This window comes from Lepidochelys kempii, chromosome 6 (assembly GCF_965140265.1).
Source record: "Lepidochelys kempii isolate rLepKem1 chromosome 6, rLepKem1.hap2, whole genome shotgun sequence".
Taxonomy (NCBI): domain Eukaryota; kingdom Metazoa; phylum Chordata; order Testudines; family Cheloniidae; genus Lepidochelys; species Lepidochelys kempii.
This window is the reverse complement of record NC_133261.1, coordinates 131,906,414-131,927,817: the sequence shown is the minus strand read 5'-3', so window position 1 is coordinate 131,927,817 and position 21,404 is coordinate 131,906,414. Positions and strand designations below refer to the sequence as shown.

The window sequence follows — 21,404 nt, the reverse complement described above, 5'->3', positions numbered from 1 at the left end:
GTTTGAACTAAACCCCAATGCAGTGGAGGTGCAAATGTACCTTTTAAATTTCATCTAGTTTAGGGGGGAGGAAGTATGGGAGAAGAGTGCTTTGGGCTCATCTAGTTTTAGATTTATGATTTGCCATGTGGGCCTGAACTGCATTCAGGAAACTATTTACCTCTGTCCACAAACAGCACCTAAACCTTAAAAATAGAAAAAGCTTTTCTTGACTGAACTGGAAGGGACTTATGCGCTTAAGCATGTTTTCAATTATGTACCATTAATTACTAATGGCTCCTAAGAGTCTTTTATTCTGGTCTGTTTACTACTGTTGGAAAATTGTTTATAGCCCCTGCAGCTAGGTATCAAATAATAAATTATTAATTAGCTTGTGGGTCAAATCCTTTTCTAGTGTATCTTACAGTTCCTTTTAAATGTTCGCCAGTGGCTGGAAGCTGGTGCTGTCACACAGCTCGTGTGTGTGTGGTTTTTATATATAATATATAAATTAAAGCCAAAACTGGCTGAGAACTTAAGTTGGATGATAACGCACTGTAAGCCCAAGTGATGTTCCGAACAAGAGCCCTCAACTACAGTTGTAGCTGTTTCCATCACTTCATGCTGACATCTATAGCTATCATGGACTCCCATAAAGACACTGGATTTAAGGCTTACTAGAACAGTGGTTCTCAAACTTTTGTACTGGTGCCCCCTTTTGCATAGCAAGCCTCTGAATGCCACCCCCCTTTATAAATTAAAAACACTTTTATATATTTAACACCATTATAAATGCTGGAGGCAAAGCCGGATTTGGAGTGGAGGTTGACAGCTCACAACCCCCTATGTAATATCCTCGAGACCCCCTGAGGGGTCCCAACTCCCAGTTTGAGAACCCCTGTACAAGAACCATCTGTACCCACTAATTTCTTTTGTCCTCTGATGGGGAGCTGTTAACTGCCCACTTCACCTTGAATGGTTTCTTGTAATGTGTTAATTCCTGTGCTTAACACTTTGCTTTACCTTGTATTTAGCTGTGACACTAAGTGCTTGTCTATGCTTACAGGGCTGCACTTGTGCCCCTGTACCACATAGTGAAGGTGCTCCCTATGCTGACAGGAGAGCATCTCTAGTGTCGGTACTCCACCTCATGGAGAGGCAGTAGCTATGCTGATGAGAGAAGCCCTCCTAGCAACACTGCGCTGTCTACACTGGGGCTTATGATGGTATAACTGTTGCTCAAGGGTGTGGATTTCCCTGAGCAACTTAGGCTACATCTACACTGCACACCTTACAACAGGCAGTGTAGCTGCTCTTTGTCCCTGACAACAAAATAAAACCACCCCCGACAAGGGGCGGTAGCTTTGCTCTCAGGAGAGCGGCTCCTGCTGATGAAGCCCTGTCCGCACCAGTACTTTCTAGCGTTAAAACTTTTGTTGTGGGGGGGGGGGTTTCCACACCCCTGAATGACAAAAGCTTTAACAAGGAAAGTGCTAGTGGAGACAAAGCCTGTTATCCTGACAGATTGGTATTTGCAGACCAGGGCTATGTACCTTTCCTAGATCTTAAGCAGAGTCTGTATAAGCTCAAAAGCCCGACTTTCACCAACAGACATTGCTCCAGTAACATATTACCTCACCCACCATGCCTTTCTGCAGACATAAGGTTCAGAGCGACACACACAGAGTTAACAGTCCTGGAACCTGAGGGGGGAGAATCTCAAGGAACTTGCCCCTCCTCACCCAGACACCTTATATTAAACCTCCATGAGAGACTGGTATGGCAGTATTGAGCATCTGAAACTTAAATGTAATTTTCCGCTGCTGGATCTGCCTCACATCCCCAAGTGCCAGACCCCTCAGTTAATTGAGAAGACCTCGTCCTAAATTCTGAAGCAGAGATACAAGAGTCCTACAATGGAAGTCAAGGCTACAAAACAGAGTTGGTGTTCTGCAGTGCCCAGCCTGCAACAACCCAAGCAATGAGATGGGACTGTGGCGCTTGCCTGACCAGGCCTGATGCAAACACGTTGCAAACTTGCTCCCTGACTTCACTCAGCTGTAAAATCTGAGTATGTGTAATACCACCCCATGGACCTCTTCCTCTTTCACTACTGCAACACTTGGGATGCCACACTTCCTATGTATAAAAAACAAATGCAAACCAACCATAGATGCCACCTTAGATTGGGTATCTGAAAGTCTTAAAAACGACTAGGTAAGCACATAATGCATTTCATAAATGGGGAAACTGCACAGAAAATTTAAGTACCTTACCACAACTCTCACAAAACATCTGTTCTTGATTTTAAAATTGTCAGATGGAGAACCCACAGCAACTTATGGTCAATTGTTCCAATGGTTAATGAAAAAGGTCAAGAGGAACTAGATGCCATGACCTCCAGAGGGTTCAGCTAAATCTTGAGCAATGCCTGGAAGGTTACTGTGAGGTTCTTACTAATTTATTTCCTAGCGCTGTCTGTTTCTTTCTGCCCTCCCCCTTTCCAAATAGAGTCCAGTTTAGCTGACCACTAAAAAAATCCACTCTTGTGTCACTGCTGTGATCAGAAAGCTAAACTAAAGAAAACTTAGCCAACTGCAGTAAGAGGTTGGTAAGGCTGAAGAGGCTAATACATTCCTTGCTCAACCTATGGTGTTTTCCATGAGCCAAACTACAAAAGTGGAAAGACAGACACTGCTTACATGGATCTGAACCAGGCACTGCTAGGAGCTTAAAGGAGGTAGACATACAACAGCACTGAAGGGAGGGTTTAGCACCCAGGCCAACATGGAGGGAAAAATGCTGACAAAATTTAAGTGGGTTTCCCTTCCCCCTCATTGCAACAGATTCTACAAAGCCAACTTACAAATAGACCCAGCATCTGCTTCCACTGCAGAAGAACAGATTTTCCAGATAAGTTTACTGAAGTATGGAAGCACAAGGAAAAAAGAAGTCAAACTACCTGCATCTATAATCTGTTTTCTTTAGTGATGTTTTACTGTACAGCGATTGAGAAAAAAAACAAAATGATTTTCAATACAGAAGGCCATAGTTGTAACATTTCCTGAAGCAGTAAGAACAGAATTGCAGTTGGCAGATGTCTTCTCACTTATTGATGAATTCACAGCACTAAAGGAACAAATTCTTCGTATCAATCAATATCCACCAACTCAACTTCAAAAAAGAGCTTTGCATTTGGAGGAATCCTGTTTGCACAAGAGTTAAAGACATTTTAACATAATCCAGCTGGATATATGAACTGGCTAGATATAACTTGTGACTTACCACCTGTTGTTCAACCTGACACTTCAAAGTTTGACATTTCAGTAACCTCTAGCAAGAAAAGTTTTCACCTCCACTAGTTTACATGCTAAAAGCAAGCTATTAAATCATTCACTGTATCTGTAACATGGCAGTGACCATACGAAACACTCTGTGCCAACTGCTCAGCAGGTAGATTTCACAAGGTCTTAATGAAATGCTTGTGGCATGAGACTTTCCCCCTCGTAAAGCCCAGCTAGGGTAGTGATGTAAGCAAGTCAGGAGCTGCATAAAGCCATAAATCTTCCTCATTTTAGGGTACTATTAACGTTGCTGATTCAGCTTCTAGCAGGAAGAGGGGCAAAAGTAGCACAAGACTCCAGACAGAGCATCAACATGTCTCATTGGCAGAGCTGCAGGTCCAAAAAGAGCCACAAAGTAGGAGCAAGGGAAGAACTGTAGCCTCCAGCCATCTGTCAGCTATAGAGGGGGGAGCATGGCTGGGAGTCTGCTGAGCAGTTTTGCAATGGGTGTCCCTGTCTGCTTTCCATTAGCCCTGTTTGCTGATCTGGGAACATAAGAATGGCCATACTGGGTCAGACCAAAGGTCCACCCAGCCCACTATCCTGTCTACCGACAGGGGCCAATGCCAGGTGCCCCAGAGGGAGTGAACCTAACAGGTAATGATCAAGTGATCTCTCGTCTGCCATCCATCTCCACTCTCTGACAAACAGTGGCTAGGGACACCATTGCTTACCCATCCTGGCTAATAACCATTAATGGACTTAACCTCCACGAATTTATCCAGTTTTCTTTTAAACTCTGTTATAGTCCTAGCCTTCACAACCTCCTCAGGCAAGGAGTTCCACAGGTTGACTGTGCGCTGTGTGAAGAACTTCCTTTTATTTGTTTTAAACCTGCTGCCCATTAATTTCATTGGGTGGCCCCTAGTTCTTATATTATGGAAACAAGTAAATAACTTTTCCTTATTCATTTTCTCCACACCACTCATGATTTTATAGACCTCTATCATCTCCCCCCTTAGCCTCCTCTTTTCCAAGCTGAAAAATCCTAGCCGCTTTACCCTCTCCTCATATAGGACCCGTTCCAAACCCCAAATCATTTTAGTTGCCCTTTTCTGAACCTTTTCTAATGCCAGTATCTCTCTTTTGAGATGAGGGGACCACATCTGTACACAGTATTCAAGATGTGGGTGTACCATGGATTTATATAAGAGCAATAAGATATTCTCAGTCTTATTCTCTACCCCTTTTTTAATGATTCCTAACATCCTGTTTGCTTTTTTGACTGCTGCTGCACACTGTGTGGACATCTTCAGAGAACTATCCACAATGACTCCAAGATCTTTCTCCTGATTAGTTGTAGCTAAATTAGCCCCCAATCATATTGTATGTATAGTTGGGATTATTTTTTCCATTGTGCATTACATTTATCCACATTAATTAAATTAAATTTCTGTTGCCCAATCACTTAGTTTTGTGAGATCTTTTTGAAGTTCACAGTCTGCTTTGGGCTTAACTATCTTGAGCAGTTTAGTATCATCTGCAAACTTTGCCACCTCGCTTTTTACCCCTTTCTCCAGATCATTTATGAATAAGTCGAATAGGATTGGTCCTAGGACTGACCCTTGGAGAACACCACTAGTTACCCCTTTCTCCAGATCATTTATGAATAAGTCGAATAGGATTGGTCCTAGGACTGACCCTTGGAGAACACCACTAGTTACCCCTCTCCTTTCTGAAAATTTACCATTTATTCCTCCCTTTGTTCCCTGTCTTTTAGCCAGTTCTCAATCCATGAAAGGATCATCCCTCTTATCCCATGACAATTTAATTTACGTAAGAACCTTTGGTGAGGGACCTTGTCAAAGACTTTCTGGAAATCTAAGTACACTATGTCCACTGGATCCCCCTTGTCCACATGTTTGTTGACCCCCTCAAAGAATTCTAATAGATCAGTAAGACATGATCTCCCTTTACAGAAACCATGTTGACTTTTGAACAACAATGTATGTTCTTCTATGTATCTGATCATTTTATTCTTTATGATTGTTTCAACTAATTTGCCCCATGCTGACGTTAGACTTACCGGTCTGTAACTGCCAGGATCACCTCTAGAGCCCTTCTTAAATAGTGGCATTACATTAGCTATCTTCCAGTCATTGGGTACAGTAGCTGGTTTAAAGGACAGGTTATAAACCATAGTTAAAAGAAAAGGAGTACTTGTGGCACCTTAGAAACTAACCAATTTATTTGAGCATGAGCTTTCGTGAGCTACAGCTCACTTCATCGGATGCATACTGTGGAAACCCAAGAGTTCTGAAAGAACTCAGATGTGAAACTGCGGAACTATTAACTTTGGTTAATAGTTCCGCAGTTTCACATCTGAGTTCTTTCAGAACTCTTGGGTGAATGCCATCTGGTCCCGGTGACTTGTTCCTGTTCAGTTTCTCAATTCCAAAACCTCCTCTAGTGTCACTTCAATCTGTGACAATTCCTCAGATTTGTCACCTACAAAAGACCGCTCAGGTTTGGGAATCTCCCTCACATCCTCAGCCGTGAAGACTGAAGCAAAGAATTCATTTAGTTTCTCTGCGATGACTTTATCGTCTTTAAGTGCTCCTTTTGTATCTCAATCGTCCAGAGGCCCCACTGGTTGTTTAGCGGGCTTCCTGCTTCTGAAGTACTTAAACATTTTGTTATTACCTTTTGAGATTTTGGCTACCTGGTCTTCAAATTCCTTTTTGGCTTTTCTTATTACATTTGACATTTAATTTGGCAGTGTTTTTAATTTGGCAGTGTTTATGCTCCTTTCTATTTACCTCACTAGGATTTGACTTCCACTTTTTAAAAGATGCCGTTTTATCTCTCACTACTTCTTTCACTTTGTTGTTAAGCCGCGGTGGCTCTTTTTTTAGTTCTTTTACTGTGTTTTTTAATTTGGGGTATACGTTGAAGTTGAGCCTCTATGATGGTGTCTTTGAAAAGTGTCCATGCAGCTTGCAGGGATTTTACTCTAGTCACTGGACCTTTTAATTTCTGTTTAACTAACCTCCTCGTTTTCGCATAGTTCCCCTTTCTGAAATTAAATGCCACAGTGTTGGACTGTTGAGGTGTTCTTCCCACCGTAGGAATGTTAAATGTTGTTATACTGTGGTCACTGTTTCCAAGCAGTCCTGTTATAGTTACGTCTTGGATCAGATCCTGCGCTCCACTCAGGACTAGGTCAGGAGTTGCCTCTCCCCTTGGGGGTTCCTGTACCAGCTGCTCCAAAGAGCAGTCATTTAAAGTATTGAGAAATTTTGTCTCTGCATTTCGTCCTGATGTGACATGTACCCAGTCAATATGGGGATAATTAAAATCCCCCACTATTATTGAGTTCTTTTATTTTGATAGCCTCTCTAATCTCCCTTCACATTTCATTGTCACTATCACTGTCCTGGTCAGGTGGTCGATAATAGATGACTACTGTTATATTCTTATTAGAGCATGGAATTACTATCCACAGAGATTCTATGGAACATGTGGATTCATTTAAGATTTTTATTTCATTTGATTCTACATTTTCTTTACCATATGGTGCCACTCCCCGCCCCTCCGCATGACGTGTTCTATCCTTCCAATATATTTTGTACCCCGGAATGATTGTGTCCCATTGATTGTCCTCACTCCACCCGGTTTCTGTGATGCCTATTACATCAATATCCTCCTTTAACACGAGGCACTCTAGTTCACCCATCTTATTATTTAGACTTCTAGCATTTGTGTACTTTAGCACTTTAAAAACTTGTCACTGCTTATTTGTCTGCCCTTTTCTGATGTGTCAGATTCTTTGTGAATGTTTCTCATCTGATCTGGCCCATACTTTGTCCTCTTCCATCCCCTCCTCCTGATTAAACCCTAGAGAATGTCTATCAATAGACTTGCCTCTAAGAGAAGTCTCTGTCCGACCCAGGTGTGCCTCTGCAGCCAGCGGCTCCTCCCCCCCGATCTCTTAGTTTAAAAACTACTCTGCAAACTTTTTAATGTTAAGTGTCAGCAGCCTGGATCCACTCTGGTTTAGGTGGAGCCCATCCTTCCTGTATAGGCTCCCCCTATCCGAAAAGTTTCTCCAGTTCCTAATAAATCTAAACTCCTCCTCTCTACACCATTGTCTCATGCACGCATTGAGACTCTGAAGCTCTGCCTGCCTACCTGGCCCTGCACATGGAACTGGTAGCATTTCTGAGAATGCCACCCTAGAGGTCCTGGATTTCAGTCTCTTTCCTGGCAGCCTAAATTTGGCCTCCAGGACATCTCTCTGACCCTTCCCTACATCATAGGTACCTACATGTACCACGACCACCAGCTCCTCCCCAGTGCTACATGTAAGTCTATCTAGATAACTCAGATCCGCAACCTTCACACCAGGCAGACAAATCACCAGGGGGCACAAGTTGAGATGCTGGAGACAAAGGGGGTATTTTCCCTTTCTCCCCCTCCTACCAGCAGCACAAAAAGCTAGCAAGGAACAGAGACAAGTAGGGAGTGTTCAGCAGGTCAGCCCACTCCTGTTTTCTCCTTGTGTCCTCCGGCCAGAGGCATTCTGGAACATAAGCGCAGATGAATCTCACTGCTTCCTCTTCTCTTTGCCGCTGAAGCAATGACAACAGACTTCTCTCTTTCTCCCACCCCGGTTGTTAAGAACATAAGAATGACCATACTGGGTCAGACCAATGGTCCAAGTAGCCCAGTATCCTGTCTTCTGACTGTGGTCAGTGCCAGAGGGAATGAACAGAACAGGGCAATCAAGTGATCCATCCTCAGTCATCCAATCCCAATTTCTGGCAGTCAGAGATTTAGGGACCCCAGAGCATGATATTGCATCCCTGACCAGCTTGGCTAATACCCATTGATGGACCTATCCTCCATGAACTTAATCTAATTTTTTTTTAACCCAGTTATAGTTTTGACCTTCACAACATCCTGTCAACGAGTTCCACAGGTTGACTGTGTGTGTGTGTTTTTTAACTAGTGTGACCAGGTATCCCATTTTTAAAGGGACAGTCCCATATTTAAGCCCCCCTGCAGGTGTCCCGACTTCTTAAAAACGTGCCTCCCTCTCCCCAGCCCTTGTTGCCTTGGGAAGACATGGTGCCAGGTACCAGGAGAGGCGGGTCTGTCCTAGGGGCCAAGCCAGGCATTGACAGTGGAGAGGGCTGGGCAGGGAGGGTCAGGTCGATTGGTCACCCCCACACCATGTGAGAGAGGTGTACAGGAGCGTGTGTGTGTGTGTCACCTTGCCACATGTGAACCCTAAAGCTTTAAAGATAAGGTAAATAAAAAGAATCCTACACAGTATTTCTTTTTAACAAGGGCTCAGTCAACTTGATGTTAATTGAATGTTTGTACTGCATAGTTCTGACTGATTGCCATTGAACTCGCTTGCATACGAGTTATTTTAACAGGTGCCCTGTATTCAGCATAGGAAAATATGGTCACCCTACTTTTAACCAGTTACTGATCCATGAGAGAACCTTCCCTCTTGTCCCATGACAGCTTACTTTGCTTAAGAGCCCGTGAGGAATCTTGTCAAAGGCTTCTTGAAAGTCCAAGTACACTATATCCACTGGATCCCCCTGGTCCATCCCCTCAAAGAATTCTAATAGAATCGGATTCCCCTTCATTTAAAGCACAGCAAGTTACCTCTTTACTACTTTTATATGGTCCCCAGATAGATCACTGAATTTGTTTCAGTGCTGGAGGTGGAAACATTTAGGAGAATGCATACTTACATACAGAGGAGAGAGGAAGAACTATGCCAATGAAGCTATGAATGGAAGAATGGCAAGTCATCCCTGTTCCCAAACTAGTGTCATGCCTCATTTAGGATGTCCTGCTCCTAGTTCAGCTAGGACACATTTTTAAAGCATAAACCGTCATTAGCATTTTGAAATCCATACATACATTAATTCCCCCATATTCACTTAGGCTTCCACCCTAAGCCAACCTGTAACTGCAAATGTATATTCCATTGCCAGATCCCTGCCTGCAAGGCCTTTGTCCTGCCAAGTGCGTGTTTGTGACAGCCAGTAGTACAAGTCTGCTCTTTTCCCACTGTATTAACTGCTAAGCAGAGGCAACAATCTCTGAAACAAGTGTGCATGGCAGGGGCTGCTGAAAGAGAGACAGAGAAAGAGCGAGCGCACACTCCAAAATGGTCCTGTTCTGTAAGTCAAGCACCATGTTGCTAACGTACACCCCGCCAGAAATCCATCTTTGCCTTGGTTATATGTTTCCAGCAGGAAAAATCTTACTGCAAAGAGACTTGAAGAATAACAAGGACGTTCCCAAAAGGTACATTCAATCCTGTTCATATTTTCAAGTAAAAGGATACTTGGCATCAGGCTGCCCTTTCTTCCCATAAGCCCATTCAGGTTCAATTTCCAGATGAGCCTTCTCCCCTTTAGTCATTGTCAACAGAGCTTCATCCCACTAAAAAAGAAAGTATGTTGTAACATGAACTTCAAAAAAAGATGTAATTTCCAACTCTATTCTTTTAAGTACTTGGGCTCTGCAGATGGCCTTCCAAGCAGTAGTGTTCGACAACTGGATTTTTCCTTTTAAAAAATGAAAATGTTCCCACAGTAACACCTGCTCAAGAGCTGTTCTAGGATTTACTGCCACGGATTTGGATTTATAGCCCAGGCACATACAGTACAGTGGAAACTAGCCTCTGAAGTTTAGTATCCCCTGATGTGAAGATACTAGTAGGCCAAATCTTTCTTATTTCAATAAGAATATGAAACTCAGAGTGTGTGTTTTCACAGATTCCACTTATTTTGGAATTTACAGATAAGCCGTTATCCAGCTGGGGTTTATGAAGTTTGATAACTAATTTTATCTCTCAGTGCTTGTCCCTCCCCATGCCAAACCTCATAGCTAGTGTTCAGAGTTTAGCACGGTATCAGCTTATCAGATAACAGGTGGTATTCAGATCTCAGCTGTTTGAGGTGTAGGGCAACAATCCAAGCATGGAAGTGTTATAGCAAGAGACTAAAGCTTATCACAAAAAACTGAAGCAAGTGGCACAAGACCAATGATATTTTGGGGGCATCCCCCTCCATAACTAGCTGTCACAGTACATCCATGCCGAGCCACAGCAGTCGTGCATGGCACTGGTGAGGAACCTGATCCTGCACTGAGAAATGCGGCAGGGCAGCCACCAAGTTACTACTGTCCAGTAATAGAAGGGAGGCAACGAGCAGAGCCTCTAGCTAAGCACCTCATTATGAGATGATACACCCACATCTCCTCAGACATACCCATGCAGCATCCACACCTGCCCCCATTCTCTAGGCTCTCCAAGGTAAGTAGGCAGGCAGTTGTGTAAAGGGCTTGAGACATCTGCTTTGTCCAGAGGACTATACCTAGGGCTTTACTTAGCTACCCATCCTTTAAAAAGTAGCCTTCACTTGCACTAGTGACAGACTGGAGCTCCATGTTGTGCCCTGTGCAAGGATCAAGCTTAAGTGCAAAGAAGTGTGATCAGGTCTTCAGAGTTCTGAAGTGAAATCCAGACACACCATACTGGCTCGCAGCTGTTCTTCTGACACCATGACACGCATCAGAGCTTGGGAATAGTTCAGGATACTGTTTAGCTCGTCTGTTCAGCTGTGGCATGAGGGGTGACTGAGTGGATAGAAGAGGGGCTCTGGCGGGAGATAAGGATATGTTGACTGACCTGTCAGGTTACTGGAACCAGCACATACTGTCAATTTGCATTGTGGTAGGGCTAGATGCACAAAGGGACTTGGGTGCCTAGATGCCTCTTTAGGCACAATTGACATTCACAAAACCACCACTCAGCTGCCACCAAACCTTCTAGGCACCTAAATCACCACTTCATGCATAGGTTTCCACGGGTGGGCAAGCTTGTCGGAGCCCTCACTCAGGCAAGCCTTATCGGATTTCTCAAACTAGGCATCTCTCACCTACAGGGCCAGTCTGGTATATATGCTCTCAGAAGACCTAACTTGCATATGACAGCCCAGGGCAAAGTTAGGAACTCTGGGGGCTATCTGTACCAGAATACCCATTAGCTCAGTGGTTAGGGCCCTGACCTGGGTTGCGTGACAGCCACTCAGCCTGATTTGGAGCAGGGATTTGGCCCCAGGGCCCCCACATGCCAGGAGAGTGCCCTAACCACCAAGTACCTGACTATTCTGTGGCAGGTCTATTGCTTTTGTTGGTGCTGGTCCACTATCTAAAAAAACCTGACTATACACTGGAGCAGGGCCTTGAACTTGACTTCCTAACCATTTGGGTACTGAGATACTTGCTAACTCTCTTTTTTTCTGCCCTAATGAATATTAATTATACAGAGAAACCCTCCTCTCCCCCATAGGGCACTCAACTGAAACATGGGAGACCTGGGTTCCAGTCCCTGCTCTAAATCAGACAGTGCAGGGATCTGAAAACAGGACCCTTGCATCCCAAGTGAGTGCCCTGACCACTGCGCTATTTGCTGTAGTGGGGTGGTGGCCTGTCTCTCTGGCATATCACAAGAAAGGGCTGATCTTGCTTAGGCCCTGACTCCAGGAGAGGTATCACGGTGGAGAATTCCAAGCAGAGAGAGGTGCCTCTCTCCATTCTGTCAGTCAGGTGCCTAAGGTCTGGACCAATGGGGATTAGGCACCTGCATATCACTGTGGATCTGGGCCCTAAGCCCCAGTCCTTTCTTCTGCATTTCACACTTCTGCTTAGGTTTCCTGGCTCAGCTTGCTGAGTTCTGAGAATCCCTTTCTTAGGCGCCTCACTCAGGGCTGTGAATTCTACTAGATGTAGGACCCCTAGCAGTTAGACTCCTTTGTGAACTCAGCCTGTCGCACACAGGGGTTCCAATCAAGGTTCACTGTGCTACGTGCTGTACAAATATCTAACACACTGTCTCTGACCCAAAGATCATACACTCAAATACTGCTGTCCACGTGTTTAGTTATGGAGAGGGCCTAGCACTGGGAAGTTAGATGAGGGCATTTATATAAAAACTGAAATAAAACATATTCCTGGCATAAGAGCTGTAAACTCACTCTCTTCTCCAGATAATTCAGAGAAGCACACCAACAGGTAAACCTACAGACCGAGGACTTCATCAGACTTTGACACAGACAGATTTTTATGTGGTTTACTTACGCCTCTGATAACTTTTCCTACACCAACTTTGAAGCTTAAAGGTTTGGCTCCTTTTTTCTTCTTTGAACCTGAAAGACACTTGTAGATACATTTATTCAGCCAAAGTCAAGTCACTAACTAGCTCACGCTAATAGTTCTGACTAGAACTACCACTACAGTTATGCACCACAAATATCTACTGCACCGAGATACAGATTATAGATGAGCTGTAAATGAATTTCCCCATGTTTCATATCATTTAATCATTCAAAATAGCAGCGAAATAGCAAACAATGGGGCAAATTCACTCTTGATGCAAGCGCTCATAGTTTCTTTAAACCAGTGAAGTTGCACTAACACCAGAGCTGATACTGAAGTAACAAACAGAGATCTATTTTTATGGTATTAGAAATGCAGGCAGGTACTGTATTTGGCAAGCAACATGTTCAATAAAATCAGCAGGGAACCAATTTTATGTACAATGTCTGGAGCAGAAAAACAGACTGTAAAACAATGATCTGAATCTTGCATAGTATTGCAATTACAACCTATTACTTTTAACAGTGCTCTAAAACGGCTGCAAAATTTATGTTTCTAGCACTTGTTTCCCCCATAAGCTATGTATTTTACACACTTATCCCCAAAGCCTCTTTGCATTTAACTGATAATTATACAAGCTGTCTGTTTGGGCAGCTAAATAAGCTACCACCACTCAGGCTCTATAGCTAAACAGAGTTTTATGAATTAAAAGCCTTTATCTCTGCCCTTCTGCAAAGCCACAGGACTGACTAAATCAGTATGTTTCACATTATCCATGGCCTGGAAATACCATATGTAGCCTATGGCAAGATGCAGGGATCATGTTATAAAAAGTGAGTCCTCAAAGAATACCCTGCTTTCTCTCTTGGAAAGATTCATCCCAATAACTGACAGCAACAGGACACGGGGCAGAAGCAGTTTCTTAGGACCCAGGCTATTCAAGCCTTTAAGAAGCATAAAGACAACTTGGTGACTAGCGTTCCAGCTAATTTCTTCCACTCATACGTTGTGGAAACTATCTGAACTCTTTAAACCTGCAAGACCTTGTTATCCAGGTGACCTTACTTGTTTGAATATTGGTATCGAAGACAGTCCCATCCTGTAACTTTCCCGTATACCAGCAATGAACGACATCTCCTTTTTTGGGAAAGTTAGTTTTATCCCCCTTTTTCAGAACTGATTTTGTATATTTTGGTGGACCCTGAATTAAGATAGAAATAGAGAATTACCACAACCTTAATGACTCGTCCCAAGTTACCAACAAAGCACAAGATGGACTAACTGAAGCTAATTGAGTTTAAGCCACTGAACGAACCACATTCAGATACTAAGGTGAACAGCACCCTGTCATAAATATAAAGGGAAGGGTAAACCCCTTTGAAATCCCTCCTGGCCAGGGGAAAGCTCCTCTCACCTGTAAAGGGTTAAGAAGCTAAAGGTAACCTCGCTGGCACCTGACCAAAATGACCAATGAGGAGACAAGATACTTTCAAAAGCTGGGAGGAGGGAGAGAAACAAAGGGTCTGTGTATGTCTGTAGTCGTCTTGGCCAGGGACAGAACAGGAATGGAGTCTTAGAACTTTTAGTAAGTAATCTACCTAGGTATGTGTTAGATTATGATTTCTTTAAATGGCTGAGAAAAGAATTGTGCTGAATAGAATAACTATTTCTGTCTGTGTATCTTTTTTGTAACTTAAGGTTTTGCCTAGAGGAGTTCTCTATGTTTTTGAATCTAATTACCCTGTAAGATATCTACCATCCTGATTTTACAGGGGGGATTTCTTTATTTCTATTTACTTCTATTTTTTATTAAAAGTCTTCTTGTAAAACACTGAATGCTTTTTCATTGTTCTCAGATCCAAGGGTTTGGGTTTGTGGTCACCTATGCAAATTGGTGAGGCTTTTTATCCAACATTTCCCAGGAAAGGGGGGGGTGCAAGTGTTGGGAGGATTGTTCATTGTTCTTAAGATCCAAGGGTCTGGGTCTGTAGTCACCTAGGCAAATTGGTGAGGCTTTTTACCAAACCTTGTCCAGGAAGTGGGGTGCAAGGTTTTGGGAAGTATTTTGGGGGGAAGGACGCGTCCAAACAGCTCTTCCCCAGTAACCAGTATTAGTTTGGTGGTGGTAGCGGCCAGTCCAAGGATAACGGGGGTAATATTTTGTACCTTGGGGAAGTTTTGACCTAAGCTGGTAAAGATAAGCTTAGGAGGTTTTCATGCAGGTCCCCACATCTGTACCCTAGAGTTCAGAGTGGGGGAGGAACCTTGACACACCCATATATGCTTTTAAATTAATATAGTCTGTATGGTACTTTAGCATCCTTTGGGAAGGAAAGGGTTATATAAATGTAGTCTATGCCAAACCAAGATTGGTCCTGATGCCGAAGTTATTTAAAACTTTGGGGAGAAATCTGCATGAGAATAACTACTGGCTCAAAATATGCTGGGTAAGTGAGAAGTTAAATTAAGGTCCAATTTTTCAATCAGATGAGGGTCTTCCAGAAAACTACAAATACAGACTTATGAAGAACAACAACTTGTAAATAAACACTTCACAGCTGTCACTTCTGGTGAGAAAGCAAACCAAGAGCACTCAATTTCTCTTTACCAGTTTGTATATGGTACGCTGCTCAGCTCTCTTAACATCACTGAAAATGTCTTCATGGGGCTTTGGCCCTCAAATGTACCCCTGTCCAGTTAGTGACTATTCCAACAAGAGAGAAAATGCTGAGGGGATACATTGTACCAATAAAAGAAACATTTTGCAGTCATATTAACACTTTCTGCTTGGATACTGCCATCCAACCAGAAATCCCACTAGTGAATGTTTGTCCGCCGTACCACTTCACTTCCAAGAACTGTTGTGTTCATCTTAAACAATTTCAGAATCAATTTATGGATCCATTCCAGGCTGCATGCTTTATTACCAATCCCCCTCAACCCAGCCCACTCAAATTCTCTACCTTTTATAATTCAAGGTTTCAAAAGCATTTATTCTACTACATAGGCAGTAGTCCTAATCTAAGAAAGAGTAGTTTTCTATACAAACCTCATCAACAATCTCTTCAGGCTTAGTTTCTTTTGCCTTGTCTTCATCAATTTTGACGTTCTTTACCTGTTCCGTCACTTTATCTGCACTCTCTGTGCCTTTAAAGCGCTGTAAGGAAAGCATTTATCATTACCTGCTACATAAAAGGATACGAAATCCTTCAAAAGGCTGTCAAAATCTACTTTACAGCTTTTATATACTTAAGGACCAGTTCTGGAGGAGAAACAACCATGGATTCCAATAGTCAGCAGTATTAAGGCTCTACAATGGACCTAGGTCAGATATGGGGTGATCATTTAATGAAAAGTGTTTGCCCACAGGTGATATTTTTCTGTGACAGTTCATTCAAGAGAGTAGTGACTGTCTGGTTTCACCCATATAGCTGTTATAGGGGCATTTAGCGTAATGGATGAGGTACGCCACCTTGTTGTGATAGGCATGTGTAGGACCCAGGGATCCTGAGAGGTGTGTTGTGGGGGGTACTAGAGGGCCACTTCACCTTGAATGGTCTCTTAGATTAGAATATGTAACTACTGATGTGAAACAATCAGTTCTACATTGTACTTAGTTGCTATGCTCCGAGTACCTTTCCCAAACCTGGCCTCTTTCACTAACAGACGTTAGTCCAATAGAAGATATTACCTCACCTCTCTAATAACCTGGGATCAAGGTGACTAAAACACTGCAAACTGAAATACGAGTTATTTAAATATGTATAATGATGCAGGATATTTATAAAGGATAAAAAATGTCACATGTTTTCTGACAACTGAAGATGCCCAGGATGTATTTGCATGACTGGTTATCTTAATTTGCTTTGAAGGGCATGCATAATCAAAACATGTTCCTCTAGATTAAAAAAATATATATTCAAATGATCTGAATTTTGATGGGTCAAAGGAAAAATTCAAAACCCAGCAAAACCATCACTCACTGAGAACTACTTATATACCAAGTGTCAGCTATCAAACTTCATCCATGTTTGTGTTAGTCTGTGAATTGTGGTAATACCCTTTTAAAAAGTTCTATTAACTTGGTTTAACTTGAACAAGTAGTGTTTCTGATAGCACACCCTATAAATAACATGCACAGAATTTTTAAGTTACTTTTATCAAATATCTGGGTGTTTCTGTTCCCGTAATGATGTTCAGAAGGCCCCTTGTTGAGATCTGAAAGCAGTATCAGACTCTTTCCCCTCTAGCCCCTTCCTCTCTGAGCACACACTATCTGTCTCTTCAGTTCCAATTTTGTTGCTGTTATTAGCAAGAGTGTGCAGGAAACAGCAAGAACAAAGGATCAACAGAGGATGAAATTGACTATAGAGAGTGCTGTCAAACATATAAAGCAAAGCACAGAGAAAAATCTCATCTTTCAGTTACAAATGACTGCCTTAGCAGCCACAGCAGGCACTCGCTATTCCAATGCAAGTGTGATTGTGAAGTTGACAATGTCCCTTTAAATAGATGAACACTATTTTCACGCACTCAAATGAAAAGCAGCAAGAATTTTGCTCAAAGTTCGAAAACAAAAATATGCTTCAGCTGCAGAACAATTCAGCCAAACAGGCAAATGGTTTGGAGAACGTGGAAATGAGGCTAGAACGAAAACCATCTGTGTTCTCAGTCACAAGCAAGTGCTATAAGAACGAGGGGCTTTTTGTCCCATACAGGCCTAGGAAAGGCAGGTACTCACCTGAGTTTCAAAGAGCTGGTTATAGGCCGTAACTAACTGGTCCTTGGTCGCAGTCTTGGCCACATTTTTTATTTGTCCCAGTAACTTGTGTTCTGCAAGAAACTAGAGACAAGAAGGGGAAACTTAGCTGAGTTGCCAGGGCTTTCCGTGCCCGCAGTCTGCTGCGAAAGGGCCCTGGGGTGCTAGCACTGCTGGGGGTGGCAGGTTGCACTCGGAGAGTTGGGGGCTCTCACAGGATGGACCTGTCACTCCCTTGGGGGTGCCTGGGTGGGTGGAGTGGTGGTGTCCGGCCAGAGTGGAGTCGGAGGTGGGGGTGTCATGGGGACTAGCTGGGATGGAGTCGAGAGACAGGGGCAGCCTGGGGGTGAAGTTGGAGGTGGTCATGTTCTCCTGCTGGGGTGGAACCAGGGGACCGGGCCAGAGGAGCGGGCATGGGATCCTGCAGGGGATGAGCTGGAGGATCTGGTTGCAACGAGTTGGGTGGCGGAGAAGGGTGAAGCTGTAGAGGATCCTGGGGTCCAGGTGCGGGGGGGCAGGCTGGGGAGGATCGTGGAGTCCGGCCAAGGTGAGGCGCAGGCGCGGGAGGAACGGGGGCAGGGCGGGCGAGGGGAGGGGTGGGGGCGGGCGAGGGGAGGGGCGAGGCGGGGGCGAGGGGCCCAGCCGGGGCGGGGCGCGGGAGGAACGGGGGCGGGGGAGGCGAGGGGGGAGCAGGGGCGAGGGGAGGGCGAGGCAGGGGGGGAGCGGGGGGGCCGGGCCGGGGCGAGGCAGGGGCGAGGTGAGGGAGGAGCGGGAGCAGGGAGGGCGAGGCGAGAGGGGAGCGGGGGACCGGGGCGAGGCGAGGTGTGGGAGGAAAGGGGGCGGGGGGTCCGGCCGGGGCGAGCGGAGGGGGCCCGGCTGGGGCGAGGCGAGCAGGGGGCGGGGGGTCCAGCCGGAAGGAGGCGGGGGCGAGGCGGGGGGTCCGGCCGGGGCGAGCGGAGGGGGCGGCGGGGGGGCCCGGCTGGGGAGAGGCGGGGGGGGCCGGGGGGCCCGGCCGGGGCGAGCGGAGGGGGCAGCGGGGGGGCCCGGCCGGAGGGAGGCGGGGGCGAGGCGGGGGGGCCGGCCGGGGCGAGCGGAGGGGGCGGCGGGGGGGCCCGGCCGGGGCGAGCGGAGGGGGCGGCGGGGGGTCCGGCCGGGGCGAGCGGAGGGGGCGGCGGGGGGGCCCGGCTGGGGAGAGGCGGGGGGGGCCGGGGGGCCCGGCCGGGGCGAGCGGAGGGGGCAGCGGGGGGGCCCGGCCGGAGGGAGGCGGGGGGGGCCGGGGGGGCCGGCCGGGGCGAGCGGAGGGGGCGGCGGGGGGGAGGCGAGCGGGGGGTCCGGCCGGGGCGAGCGGAGGGGGCAGCGGGGGGGCCCGGCCGGAGGGAGGCGGGGGCGAGGCGGGGGGGGCCGGGGGGGCCGGCCGGGGCGAGCGGAGGGGGCGGCGGGGGAGCCCGGCCGGGGCGAGCGGAGGGGGCGGCGGGGGAGCCCGGCCGGGGCGAGCGGAGGGGGCGGCGGGGGGGCCCGGCCGGGGAGAGGCGGGGGCGGCGGGGGGGCCCGGCCGGGGCGAGCGGAGGGGGCAGCGGGGGGGCCCGGCCGGAGGGAGGCGGGGGCGAGGCGGGGGGGGCCGGGGGGGCCGGCCGGGGCGAGCGGAGGGGGCGGCGGGGGAGCCCGGCCGGGGCGAGCGGAGGGGGCGGCGGGGGCGAGGCGAGCGGGGGGTCCGGCCGGGGCGAGCGGAGGGGGCAGCGGGGGGGCCCGGCCGGAGGGAGGCGGGGGCGAGGCGGGGGGGGCCGGGGGGGCCGGCCGGGGCGAGCGGAGGGGGCGGCGGGGGAGCCCGGCCGGGGCGAGCGGAGGGGGCGGCGGGGGCGAGGCGAGCGGGGGGTCCGGCCGGGGCGAGCGGAGGGGGGGCCCGGCTGGGGCGAGGCGGGGGGGGCCGGGGGGCCCGGCCGGGGCGAGCGGAGGGGGCGGCGGGGGGGGGCCCGGCTGGGGGGGGCGGGGGCGAGGCGAGCGGGGGGCGGGGGGTCCGGCGGCCGGGGGGGGGCAGGTCCGGATGGCCGCGGGTCCGGCCGCGCCTTGCGCAGCTGCCCTCAGGAGGGCGCGGGAGCGGCCGCCGCGAGCCGCGGGCCCCTCCCCCGCTCCGCCCGTACCGCCTGCGCCGCGTGCTCCTGCAGGAACTTGATCAGGTCCTTCTTGGGCAGCGCCTCGCTGCGCAGCTCCTGCGCGCCCCACTGCCGCGGCGGGGCCGCCGCCATCTTGCTGCGCCGCGCCCCCCGCCTCCGTCGCAGGGCTCCCGCGCAGCGCCTGGCCGGGGGCGGGGCGAGGGACCAGAGGGCTGGGGGAGGGGCCTGGGCTGGGGGGCGGGGCCAGAGGGGCGGGGCGGGGTCTGGGCTTGGGGGTGGGGCCGAAGGGGTAAAGGAGGTGCTTGGGGTTGGTGGGCGGGGCCAGTGGGGTCGGGGAGGGGCCTGGTCTTGGTGGGCGGGGCCAGAGGGGTGGCAGGTAGAGTAATCTTTACCCATTTTAAGAACAGGAGGACTTGTGGCACCTTAGAGACTAACCAATTTATTTGAGCACGAGCTTTCGTGAGCTACAGCTCACTTCATCGGATGCAGCCTTTTCTTTTTGCGGATACAGACTAGCACGGGTGTTACTCTGAAACCTGTCCTTATCCATTTTGACTCTCTGGGTATAATTAAAGCACCAGAACCCCCATTGTGTGGGTGAGGTTGTACCAGTCATGACAAAGGACAGTTTGAATATTCTGAGAGAAGGTGGGTGAGGTAATATATTTATTGGACCAACTTCTATTGGTGAAAGAGACAAGCTTTCAAGCCATACAGAGCTCTTCTTGAAGGTTGGCAGCTGGCTCCTCCTGGCTGAAGGGAAGAGCTGCTCTCTAGGCATCCAGCTACAGAAATGAAGAAGCTATTAATATGCAGGTACAATCAAAGAGAAGCAACATCTTGTGGTGACTTGCAATCTGCAGTGGAAACTTTACTGTGCTTCACTTTATTTAACTGTGATGCTGTTCAAAGTGGTAGAAAGATAACAGGGCAAGAATGGGTTACTTAAAATATTTAATTATTTCAAGCAGAAAGTAAATCATAGAATCACAGGGTTAGAAGGGATGGTAAGGATCATCTAGTCTAACCGCCTGCCAATATGCAGGATTTGTTGTGTCTAAAATCTGCTTGTTTATGAAGCAAGGGTGGGCATGAGGAAGAATCTGTTGTCCGTGGGACTAGGAGGCAGGTCCCCACTGCAATTCTACTTTTCAAACTTCTCCACAGTACTCAGTGCATAATTAGTAATTATTTTCTAGACAGCCACATCTGTAGCAGTCCAGCTTCCAGTGGACTGTTCCGTAACTGAGAAGAGGATAAGGAAACTGATTCTAACTGTAAATAATGGGATGACATGAAAACACAACTATCCTAGAGCTGTCATTAGAAGACTTTATAACCTAAATATTGGCAAAAGGTATGTAATGCTGCTTGTCATTATGTACTGGTAGTCAATCTATTTTCTTATAACGTGTTGAACCCTTGTGGTACCTGACTAGCTGTTTGTCAGGGTGTGCAGTGTTTATCACACTATCTTTCTTTACTGTAAAAAGAACAGGAGTACTTGTGGCACCTGAGAAACTAACAAATTTATTTGAGCTACAGCTCAGTTCATTGGATGCATGCAGTAGAAAATACAGTGGGGAGATGTTATATACACAGAGAACATGAAACAATGGGTGTTGAAGTGAGCTGTAGCTCACGAATGAGCTGTAGCTCAGGAAAGCTTATGCTCAAATCATTTGTTAGTCTCTAAGGTGCCACAAGTCCTCCTTTTCTTTTTGCGGATACAGACTAACACGGCTGTTACTCTGAAACCTTTCTTTACTGTGTTATTATCACGGAAATTGGTTTAAGAGACAGTCTGATAAAATGCCTGATTAGAGTTTTGCCAGCATTTTAAACAGGAGCATGACTCGTGCATGACGGGTCAGTGAAAGAGGTGAATAACTTCTGTTCGGTTCTGTTCCCCTTGGCCTGGTTCCGCATTCGTAAAGTGATGGCTAGTAAGTTTCCAGCCCGGTACATACTATGATTGACAGTGCAGAAGCAATACTGTGGGTAGTCTTCCAGCACAGGCTCCCTGAACAACATGCACAGGGACTAGAACATCTGGGAAGGCGGGACTGGGTCCTGGTGGCT

At 47.2% G+C, this 21,404-nt stretch overlaps 1 protein-coding gene across 1 annotated transcript; it reads right to left on the bottom strand.

The window, feature by feature from the left end:
• Window positions 1–2,948: 2,948 nt before the first annotated feature.
• On the bottom strand, window positions 2,949–19,509 carry FKBP3 (FKBP prolyl isomerase 3). The gene is made up of 7 exons (XM_073350291.1): window positions 19,350–19,509; window positions 17,194–17,295; window positions 15,502–15,609; window positions 13,518–13,653; window positions 12,435–12,502; window positions 9,637–9,734; window positions 2,949–3,185 (listed from the first exon to the last, which is right to left on the bottom strand). Exons 1-7 carry the CDS (start codon window positions 19,452–19,454, stop codon window positions 3,131–3,133), a joined length of 672 nt encoding a protein of 223 aa, XP_073206392.1. The 5' UTR covers window positions 19,455–19,509; the 3' UTR covers window positions 2,949–3,130.
• Window positions 19,510–21,404: the final 1,895 nt, after the last annotated feature.

Excerpts from the sequence above, each read along its gene's own strand:
- FKBP3 (XM_073350291.1), bottom strand. The coding sequence starts at position 19,454 with ATGGCGGCGGCCCCGCCGCGGCAGTGGGGCGCGCAGGAGCTGCGCAGC. Across the intron at positions 15,610-17,193 it reads ACCAGCTCTTTGAAACTCAG|CGCTTTAAAGGCACAGAGAG; the intron begins GTGAGTACCTGC and ends CTTTCCTTACAG. Across the intron at positions 12,503-13,517 it reads CGATACCAATATTCAAACAA|GTTCAAAGAAGAAAAAAGGA; the intron begins GTAAGGTCACCT and ends AGTGTCTTTCAG.